We start from the raw sequence: 11,558 nt of genomic DNA, 5'->3' as shown, positions 1-11,558 counted from the left end.
TCTTGTAAGGTGAAGAAATAGTAGGACTTCTATCCTAAGTGACATTTACCCTTACCCAGGAAGCAAGGTGGAAACCTCATATTATTTATTCTTTCTCCCCTTCCCATTTCATACTATTTCTTTACGTAACATTTCGAGCGAACGACAAACGCACTCACGGTTGTCATGCGCCAATTCAGGCGCAGGCGCAGTGATGAATGTTGTTGCTTCTAAGACCTTGACATGTTCTTAGTGGTCTTTCAGGATGATTAAGAATAGAAATCCCTTGCTTGCGGATTTGCCTTGGCTCCATTTTTGGGAAAGCAAGGCGTAACCATTTTTTATGTTTATTTGACAGACCCGAAGGATTTGAGAAGGTAGGAGCATGACCTCCCCAGGCGGTTCTTGTAAAATGTTTTAGAACGAAGAGAATCTGCGTTTTTGCGTCACAAACAAAGGAGGAATAAAACAAGCAAGGGAGGAGCGTTTCAAAGGAATATCCCGCCTGCTACTACTACTACTACTACTACTACTACTACTACTACTACTATTACTACTACTACTACTACACTGTGTGGCGTGGTTTAGATGAAATTATATACTTCGGTGTTAAACGTAAAACCATCTCTGGTATTTATCACGGTGGAACATACTTATTTTACTGTATAATAGATTAGTTATTGAGTACTTGCTATGAACATTGAAAAAAATAGATGAATTTTGGTCGCAGTCAGATTGTAAAATAAATTCTTGAAACAGAGAAAATATTGAAAAATAGCAAGAGGAAATTGTAGATTACAGTTCTGATGTAGATACGTGGTAAAAACTCAAGAATAAAGGTAAGAGTAAAATAAAGTGACGATTATTTGGTCTGCATCCGTCATATATAAAATAAAAACCTACTAAAATCTACGAAAATAAAGTAAGAAAAAAGCTAAACATTATTTTTAGTCTGTACTGGTATGCGTCGCAACGATTTGCTTTGCTCGAGTGACATGGGCCTGTCAATACGCTAAAGCAGTGTTTCCTAACCTGTGGATACTGAAATCAATTATAGGGGTTTCTGGGAAGCAATACATTGCACATTTAAGTGTTCTCTTTCTCTGGTTTCCTTATTTCTTCTATGAGCAATAATGGTACTTTGTTATACTTGTAAGAAATCAACGACCAAATCGTATGACCAAGTAGTACAATTCACTTCCTTTCATCCTAGTAATAACATATTAGTGTTGGGGGTTGTTGGACTGGCTTGACCGACTACAGCAGGGGATGCTAGGGTCAGGAAATGTTTGGAAACACTGTTCTATAACCTACGCGTACCTTAACCCTAGGCGATTCAACTTTTCTAGCATACGCTTAATAACTATCACTTGTTCTAGATGTTGACCTGTGCTGGAGAAGGGGGCGAGACCTTTCTCCGTCTTGGTAATATGTGTTATTCGAGCGCAAATAGTAATTAGATGTATAACATTGTTTTGTTGTTGAGAGCAACCATCACAGTGAAATCTGTTGGGCAATTTTATGCGCTAGAAATGTCATGGAAAACCTACAGTTTCTCCTTTTAGTTTCAGTATAAATTGTAGGTATGTTACCAACGCCGATGACCGTAGTGACTGCTACGCCAGTTAAAAAAAAAATTGACAACAACTATTCCTTTACAAATCATTTCACAAACGTATATGCGTCAAGCTTTTCAACTAGGTGCATTTTAGAAGTATACACTAAAACAGTTAAGAGAGCCAGTAATTATGCACGGGATACGACCTTCTTTATTCACTTTTCATTTTTAAAAACACAAACCACAGTAGAAATATAATTCTTAGGATAATGGAGGATGTACATGACGAGCCTTAGACTACTGGTAACATACTTATTACTGGCGTGCCAAGTTTGTTCATCCTATCTTAGATTGATAAACTGACAATTAAATTACCTGGTTTGTTTTGGCGTCGATAACCACGAAGATTTTGATGTCAGTTACTCGTATTAATCAGTCAAATTTAACTTCGTAATTGAAAGGAAGCCATTGAATTTTGGCAAGTATTCGTACACAAGTCAAAAATATAATTGGGATGATTTCTTCAAGAATCACTTTTGATTTTACTCAGTATTTGGCAAAGGATTTTGAGCCGTATGTAAGATCCTTTCGCCAAATCGCCAAAAGAGCCTTTGGAGTAGACTATTTCATCGTTTTGAGAAAGTATCCACTCAGCCGATTCCCAGACTCTCTCTCTCTCTCTCTCTCACACACACACACACACACGCACACACACACACACACACACACAAAGAAAATCGTGAGTATTATGTTTATTCACGAGACATCCTAAAAATTGTGTGACATTTAGTGAATGTGGAGTACTTGCTGGATATGAGAAAAGGTGCATTGTAAGCCGAAAGTCCCCCTTCTCTCTCTCTCTCTCTCTCTCTCTCTCTCTCTCTCTCTCTCTCTCTCTCTCTCAGATGATGTTTAATGTACAAAAATTTACTTAAAACCAGGGCAGTTCATTACGGAGGCAATGTCTCTGTAACGGCCCTTCCTGAGTTCTCTGGCCTTTATTTCCGTGCGAGTGTCTTTTCTAACCCCACCCCCCTAATTTTGTGTTAAATTTTGCTTATTTATTTTCTTATGTAAACAAAAAATAGTAGTTTTTAACACTTTTTTCCTGTTTTATATGGCTGTTGTCCTTTTGCCCATTGTTATTCAATTTCCAGTACTTTCCGGTATTCGGTTATTTCAAAAGTATTTCAGTAGAGCAGCTCTTAGGAAACGAAATGAAATCGGTCGAGAATAATATTATTTTCATTATTTTACTGATCAATATAATTGTATATCTGTTGCAGGATTTTTAACTCTATCACGAATAGACGTAATGAACGTGACTTTGTTTTAGTTACTCCTGAAGTTTTGTTTACATTGGTTACCACGATACTATCGTAACGGGATTCGACTTCCTATAAGTATGTTACGCTATTAATTACGTAATTATTGAGTAGAAATGTTTAATTTTTTATTTATTATGTTTTTATAATCTATATCCTTGTACAGATGTACTGGATTGGTTTGAAATGGGCATAGCTTAGTTTGAAATGTATCTGCCATGTGACAGTAGCATCCCGGATATAGTAGCTCCTATACCTAGCCTAGTAGGTAGGTACTATACCTCGGTACTAGATAAGTAAGTTTATTCTAATGTTAAATTGGATTAGGTTTATACTTAGGCAACCAGTATTAATAGACCAGATTGTAAAAATCAAAAGGACGTGATTAGCTAGTGCCCGCTTCCCGTTTAGTGTGTGTGTAAATTTATTAAAGGTACAACTACTACCTAGGCTAGTAGGTAGCCTATGTTAGGTTAGATAGGTAGTCAATAGAGTAGGTAGCCTAATAGGTAGTAGTAGCACACAATAGGTGGTATCACGTAAGTCATTATGCAATGCACAATATCATGTTGAGAGGTTTTATCATTTTACACGAGTTCCACAACTTGACATTGTAGTAATACCATGATAACCACTCCTTAGGCTAGCAATGGCTCATGGGGAGGAAAGATAAAACATCAACAAAAAAGACAGTAAATTTCCGCATATAATAATAAGGTAAGGGATATGGTAAGTATTATTTGTAGTGGGTCTAGGAGGGCAAAGCCCCTCACCCAGGTCAGGGCAGGTTAGGGAGGTAAGATCTGGATAGGCCAGGATACAACATTCTAGGAAAGATAGGGTTTGTTTTTTCGTCAGCAAACTTGGGTCCGTCGTTCTCAACAGGCCCCAAGTAAAGATTTGCAACCTAGCCTAGGTTAAGCAAGGGAATTAAGAAGTCACTTCCTCTCAGGAAGAAGAGTCTTTACATTTGCTTAAAATGTGGTCATTCTCCAAGAGATAGACTGGCAGTCCCCGGTAGGTATATGATAGAGGTTTTGGCTGTTCTTGAGACTCGTCGTAAAGAGGAACATCGTCGAAAATCGTCACGAATCCTAAAAAAACCTGACTCTTAATGCTTTGGGAGTATTGGCAACTATATGTAAACTGCATTTTTATTGCATTTTTTCATAAAAAACTTCAATATTGATAATTTTGCTTGTTATGTGTCATGTTTCTTCCGTCGGATCAGCGTTATAATTTGGAACATGCATTGTAAACCTGGAAATAATTTCTGATGAATATAATTAAAAAGCATTGAAACCTTGGAACGCCATAAGCTGCAACCGTATTAAACCAGGGACTGCCTGCTATTATTATTTTCCATATAGATGTATGGAATTTAAGATAAGAGAACATTTATAAAGTATATGGTTAATGTTTATGAGAAATTGAAGGTTTTACCATATTTTTTATCCAAATAATTTACAAACCGAAATGTATTTCCCATTTTGTGACTGCCTATAGTTGTTGTAATGCCAGATTACAAAACCAAGTAATCTTCACCAAATTCTGAGGAAGATATTAAAATCTTTCTCAGTGTTATGTTTGCTTCTTGAACCACTACCTCATTGGAAAACTAGATATTGAGATATATATAATTAGTTTCAAAATTTGAGACATATAGAAAATGAATATGTTTACAGTAATGCATTGTATTTTTATACCTTTGTCTGTTGACCCTTTCATGTATTTTTCTCTTTTGATTTCAGTTTAGTGTTGTGGAAACTAGAATAAAAAGATTCAACTCGTACAATTGGCAGAGGCAATTACAGTAGTATTAGTATGTCATCGGAAGAGATAGATGCTGACTCTGCCGAAAAGAGACCTCAGTTTGGAACCAGGTTTTTACTAGACAAGAAAAATGTTTTTGAACATAATGCATGGTAAGTAATTGTGAGTCAGTTATTGTATAACGATGCAAAGGGGAAAAATCAGATGATTTATTCTTGAACTTTTAAGTTTGTGATAGATTTAAGTTACAAATACTGTGTAGTACATTCTTTGGATAACGAATATAAAATTTTAGAAATAAATCCGTGAAAGAAAATTTTCCAGAATATCCAACATTTTATTATTTTTTTACTTATTTATTTTTTTTAAACATTAGTGGTTGTTATTTTAAATAAGACCAAATAAAACAGACCTTTCACTCCCCCATTTGAGAGTACATAAGGAATATTAGGTGAAGTGGTCTGCATTTGATAAAAATTTGTAGTCTTGAAATGAAGGTATGTAATCTTTCATAATTTCTTGGTAGTACATTGGTGCTTTTGGTAGATCTATAAGTTTCCAGAAAGTTTGATTCTTTTTAACTTTTATAGACCAGCCAGTTCGACTTCTGTGTGGATGCTGTATGCTTGGTGCTGGTTCTCGACTTCTTAGTCGATTAAAGAGGGTGACCACCACAGTAGGTGTTGATAATATCTTTCCAAGAGCACGACTTTATTGTGAAGACACTCAGTCACGTCGAAAACCTCAGGGAGGGGGGAGAATGCTGAGAAACTGGAATGATGTGTTTAAATATAATTCTTGGTAAGATTTAGTTGTATATTAGCTGCTTGACTTTTCCCTCCTTCTTTTATTTTTTTTATTTTATCATCAGCAAGATGAGAAGAGTGATATTATAGTTATTAGTTTATGAAACTAAAAAAAAGTTGTGTTAAATCTATGTTAGTGTAACCTGCTGTAATGTTACAAAAGATTTAGTACCATCAAATCTTTACTAAATTCAAATTGGATTCTCTCATTTGGTTGTGGAGACAAGTTTGGTCTATATTATTCAATTGATTTTGTTTAGTAACCTTAGTCCAGGTGTAGATTTTTTCCAAGCATTGAATGCAAGACTCAGAGATCTTACAATGGAGGTCTAGTATGCATTCCATTTTGTGGAACCCATTATGACACTGATCAAGTTGTACAAATGTGTAACTGTGTGATAATTTCAAAATTTTAGGCCCTTTTCTCTGTTGTTTTCTAGATAAAACTGTAGTGTTTAACTGAAAATGATTGCACATATGTTTTTTTATCAAAGGTGGAGGTTTGCTGAACCAAAATGAAGAGACATTGTAAAGTACTGTATGTACTGTATGATAATACAGTCAGCTTGATGTTGCAAAAAACCATTTTTTTTGCTGGAATTTTGTTTTATACAGAAGTACCCCAAGTCTCTGATTGTATAGGTTGTCTGTTGATATGCAGATGAAGTTTTGAAGTCAGGGGAGCCTGGGGTGTTGCTCACAGACATCCCTTTACAAGAGTTGATGCTTCCAGGGGGCCTTTCATGGCAGACTGTTAGATTATCCTAGCAGTTCCAGTGCCAAGCCATCAGACTAAACATTCGGTATCCAACAGGAAAGCAATTTTGTCCAAATAGATGCTGAAGTAACATATATTAGTGCGACCATATTCAATGAAGCATTGTAACTGGGAAATCATTTTCAGGGACAATGTTGTATCATTTCAGACTAAGCATTTTAATTGTACAATTATTACTTTTCTTTTTTCAGGGACAATGTTGTATGGGATGATGCACAGGAAGCTGCTGCCAAGTCAAAAGTTGAAGAGAATTCAGAAGTTATGATGACTCCTGAAGAAATAAAGAAACTGGACCAAGAGGCTGCAGCTCATTGGGATGCTTTCTATGACATTCATCAGAATAGGTTAGTTTCCGTTTGTCAGTTTGTTATAATACTGATACTGTGAGCAATTTTTAGAAAGAATTTCATAAATTGTAAAAATTAGTCAGTTAATTATCCTGTTCCTTGTTCTTATATTATATTATATCTAAATTACATAGTATTGTACCACAATTACCTCTGCCAAGAAGATTGTGTTTCATTTTGGGTTCTTTGTTAGCAAGGTTATGTAAATTTCTGTGGAAAAGTTACACACAATCTTCTTGACCAACAACATTTACTGGTAATGTTATTTTTTTCAATTTATTAAATTATTCATAGCATTGCTGTTGTATCATTCAGTTGTTTATAGTGTTGTTATTGATATGAAATTGTTTGATGAGAAATTTTTCATAACAGTTTACGTAAGAAGCAGTGATCATTCAAACCATCACTTTTCAAAACGTTCATGTATGCTTGTATTTTGAAGAAAAATTTTTAGTGAATTTTATTTGTTGTCCTAAATTACTGGAGTAGTTGTCTCATCAGACGTAAATCTTTGTTTGTACACGTATATTGATTGCATCTTGCAATGTGAAGATTCTTTGTTTGTACACATATTGATTGTATCTTGCAGTGTGAAGATATGAAGTGTCAGTATTCATTATATTTTTATTTAGTTTTTTATTTTGCCTTTAATGTTGGAAAACCAGTATTTTTCAATTATTTTACTAACATTAATATACGCTTTATTTCCAGGTTCTTCAAAGACCGTAACTGGCTTTTTACTGAATTTCCAGAACTAGCGCAAACATACTGTGTACCTAGTAATTCATCCGAGGTATCCAGTATTAGTGAATCTCAGTGTGAAGAAAAGTTAAGTGAGGTGAAAAACACTATAAATGATACTAAGGCAGAAAGAACTAGTGTCTCAGAGGAAGATGTTAAGCCTTCAGGTAGTGTGGCAGTTGATGGTGAAGTAATAAATCAATCTTTGGTGAATGATTCAGACGAGTCCTTCCCAGGTGAACGGGCCAAGCTTCGCATTTTGGAAGTTGGTTGTGGTGTTGGGAATACTATATTTCCTATCTTGAAGACCAATAATTCTAAAGAGATATTTGTTTATGGCTGTGATTTTTCAAGCCAAGCAGTTGATATTGTCAAAGCTTCTGAAGACTATGAGAAAGACAGGTAAGGAAATCTTGGAGTTTGTACAACATTGGAATTGATTTTAGTTTCCAAGGAGTCACTAAGGTTTATCATGAAGGATGTCCAGCAAATTTTGCTCAACATTAGAAATCAATCATCATTTACTAATGTTGAATTACCTTTAATAAGTTTTATGCCTCAGTAGCTACCAGAGTTAGTGAACTTGCACATTCTACACATTAATATTTGCATTGTTATTGTTGCTAACTTAGATTTCAAGGATTTTAGCTTCCTTTTATTATTATGCTGGCTGGTGATGTTGAACAAAATCTTGGAGCTGGGTGTTCTATATCTTTTTCCCTTATTTAAATCTAAATACTATCTATATGCTCTCTCTTTTCATTATTACTTCAACATAATTCATTTTCTGCCCCATATATCCCTAGAAAAAATCTGATAATATTGATGCAACTTTATTTGGTGTTTGAAGTTTTTTACAGTGATAATTGTTTATGGTAATCCAAGGTGCTTTGCATTTGTTTGTGACATAGCTGGTGATGAATGGAATGCTCCATTTCCAGAAGGTTCCCTGGATTTGATCGTGTGCATTTTTGTGTTGTCTGCTGTACATCCCGACAAGTGAGTCAGTTACAGTGTTGTCTCATATTTTGAGTTCTTGGGTTGTTTTCATAAATTCATTTGTTCATTACAGCCCATTTTGATGTAGAACACATCCTTGTTGTACCAATTTTGTCCTGAAAAAAATGCTCCCCCTTTATCCAGCCGGACCCCTCCAGCAAAAGCTAATAATGTATTATGAGAATGTTTAGTGAAAGATGGGAATTACAGTTGCTTGGCATTGTAAATCACATCTAAATGATATTTCCGGTCTCTCATGAAGTGTTTGTCTCCTTATCCCACAATCTTAGTGTTATTTGGCAGAGCTCAGAATTGCTTAACGGACTTGTTTAATAGCTTGCTAACAAATGCATTGCAAACTGAAAGTGTGTAATTTTTTCATTTCAGAATATATGTTCATTCATTCAAGATAAAACTTGATTAACCGTATCTCTTGTCCAGTTGTATTTGGTACATGTACTAGTTCTCTCTCGACCTGTGAAAAAGTGGATGACTTCATTTAAATCTCTCAGAAATTTAGATCAAAAGCTGATCATTGACTGTAATGGCACTGGATGTCCAAACAAAGTTTTTGGAAACTATGATAAAGCTAAGACTTGGATGGTACATACGTAAATTTAACTCCCAACCTTATTTATTTCACAAAGGGATTGATACACACCACCTATCATTTTGCTTAGACCTTACTTGTACGGGGTGTAAACAAATTACAACTTGCATACTTATTGCGATTCTAAATGTATATGATACTTCCAGAAGATAGTCTGTTTTTTGAAATGGTTAAAAGAAGTACTTTGTCTTTTTAAAATGCTTCCTTTCAGAGTTCCTACTCCAAGTAATTCCCAGTGTCTCAACAATGTAACCTGTACATTATTCAGAGTGTAATTAAAAAATAAAAATGAATGATTTTACAACTTGAGTGTTGGACTGGAGAAATATCTTTATTGTCTGTTAATAACAATTTATCTAGTTCAAAAGAAAGTAGACATTTAATCTTACTTGTCTTTATATAGTGATATATATATGTCATTCACTGCATGTAGATATTTTTATTTTATTACAGGTTCAGTCTAGTAGCCCAAAAGATGGCTTCATATTTAAGACCTGGAGGTATGATCCTTTTTAGAGACTACGGTCGATATGATCTTGCACAGTTGCGTTTTAAGAAGGGAAGGTGTCTTTCAGAAAATTTTTATGCACGTGGAGATGGAACGAGATGTTACTTTTTCACACAAGGTAAGAATCATTGACATTGCCCCTGTGCTGTTTTCATTGTTATGTCTTAGGTGTCTTTTGAAATTGGCTTAGGTCACTGAAGTTCACCTAGTTGTAATTGGTTTACTAATGCCATTCTTGACTTGCAATTGATAGATGGCACTGGACTGACCATTTTGCCCCTTCGAGATAGCTAAGGATACTGCTAATGGTGTAGGTGTGACCCATAGGCCTCCATAACACTAAATTAAAGAAAAGTAGTGTGGAAGTTTAAAAGAATTTACTGCTTTTGCCTGTTTTATCTTCATTATTGATACTGTACTCTTGTTTTCACCAGTAACTATCAGTACTAGTTATGAAGTGTAAATTCTATACAGTACTACTAGGAAATCAAAATTGTATAAGTCACCTCTTTGGGCATGCTTTTTAAAATGTTTCATTGATAACCTAGTTTCCAAGAACCTCAATAGGAAAGCAGCTTAGTAAGGTAAAAGTAAAATAGAAGTAAAAATAAACTGTTAAACGTAATAACAGTAAGAACAGTACCGTTAGACACAGCAGAGAATGGAACTTTGTAGTATCTATAGTGCCATAGTCTTTTCAGTCTACCAGGTAACTGTTTAAGCTGTTCAGTCTTTTTGAAAATTTTCAAAAATTGAGATTAATTTACTGCTTGTTTTTGTTGCTGGGTCATCTTGAGTGTCAGGTTTAGTATAGTAAATTTAACGTGTCTCTTTGAAACCAAAGCTTTATTTCAAGTGGGTTAGGTGAGATGTTTTGCAGTTGTTCCCTACTGTGAGGTTAACACCACCCAGGGTAAGGGAGTCAATTTAATTCTTGAAATGTGTGGTTAAAAGTTGCAACTTTTCAAATTCAATTGTTACTCTTTAAGGGTTACATAGTTGGTATGAAGATACATAATTTTCCAAGATCTCATGCACAAGGGTAAACATATCAGTAGGGTTAAAGTTACTCATAATTATTGATTCAATAATGTAACCTATTCAACTCAAAATCCCATTACTAGAACCTCCTAATTTGTCTGAATTTGCAGTCACCTCAAAAAATTTACTCCGCACTTGAACTTGAACAACACTAAGCTAAGAGACTAATATAATTGCTGTTGAAGAAAGACCGAGTGTCTCTTCCTTTTATTTTCAGATGAAATTCGTCAGTTAATGATGTCAGCTGGTTTAGAAGAAGTACAAAACCTCGTTGACAGACGACTGCAAGTTAACAGAGGGAAGCGCCTGACGATGTATAGGGTCTGGGTGCAGGCTAAATATTGTAAGCCTTTGCAGTAAAATCTGTGGGTGTGAAAGTGAATAAAGATATTTCCCTTTGAATTTTAGTATAAAACAAATTTTAAAACCTAGATCGAAGATATATGTACCCTTTTAAAATTTGACTCTTGAAATTAATTTTACATCAGACCCTGCTTTGTTATTTCCCTTCAGTTTTTCTTTTTGAATACGGGCCAGAAGAACAATGGGTAGCATCAGTTGGGCTCCCGTTGCTGAATAACTACTGGTTCCATGCAACGTAAAAACACCATACAAACAAACAAACAAGCATCAGTTGGGTGAGAGTGGGCATCCCCTCTCCCCCAGATCCACCTGAGTACCACCCTTGCTTAGTCAGCACTGAGCCAGTCGAGCGCATACTAAACACTATACTCTGTATACGAAAGACTATAGTTTGTATGCCCAGGAAAGATTAGAATTAATTTTAAAATATTCCATTTTTCCTGGTCACTCTTACTAGCAAAATGGTAAATAGTTGTCCGTGTGCACATGGATAAATTGTGAGTTTGCATTTCGTCCATTTGACATGATCCAGCTAGCTGTATGGTACGTATTGTATAAAGTGCTGAGTTCTATATAAATTCCTAATGTTTGGCCATGTAATAATGGTATACATCCTCAGAAGTCTTCAAAAGTGCCTGCACCAACCTCACCTTCAGTTGCATGGAGGTTTTCCAGCTAAGTTGCAGGAGTACAGGCTTATCAGTAGAGCAGTATTGTCAATGCCGAGTCG

The 11,558-nt window shown here is 35.3% G+C and overlaps 1 protein-coding gene across 2 annotated transcripts; it reads left to right on the top strand.

Moving 5' to 3' along the window:
- The first annotated feature begins 2,824 nt into the window (after positions 1–2,824).
- On the top strand, positions 2,825–10,954 carry LOC135197698 (tRNA N(3)-methylcytidine methyltransferase METTL2-like). Of its 2 annotated transcripts, none has more exons than XM_064224720.1 (7): positions 2,825–2,940; positions 4,614–4,787; positions 6,411–6,563; positions 7,278–7,709; positions 8,193–8,306; positions 9,370–9,542; positions 10,683–10,867. In XM_064224720.1, the coding sequence occupies exons 2-7, from the start codon at positions 4,687–4,689 to the stop codon at positions 10,823–10,825; spliced, it is 1,116 nt and encodes a 371-aa protein (XP_064080790.1). In that variant the 5' UTR covers positions 2,825–2,940; positions 4,614–4,686; the 3' UTR covers positions 10,826–10,867. The 2 variants fall into 2 exon arrangements, with proteins under 2 accessions (XP_064080790.1, XP_064080789.1); XM_064224719.1 differs by lacking the exon at positions 2,825–2,940 and adding an exon at positions 5,226–5,436 and having other exon boundaries at positions 4,636–4,787; positions 10,683–10,954.
- The last annotated feature ends 604 nt before the right edge of the window (positions 10,955–11,558 follow it).

This window comes from Macrobrachium nipponense, chromosome 21 (genome assembly GCF_015104395.2).
Source record: "Macrobrachium nipponense isolate FS-2020 chromosome 21, ASM1510439v2, whole genome shotgun sequence".
Lineage (NCBI taxonomy): Eukaryota > Metazoa > Arthropoda > Malacostraca > Decapoda > Palaemonidae > Macrobrachium > Macrobrachium nipponense.
Note: the sequence above shows the minus strand (reverse complement) of the source record. Positions and strands in the feature narration are given on the sequence as shown.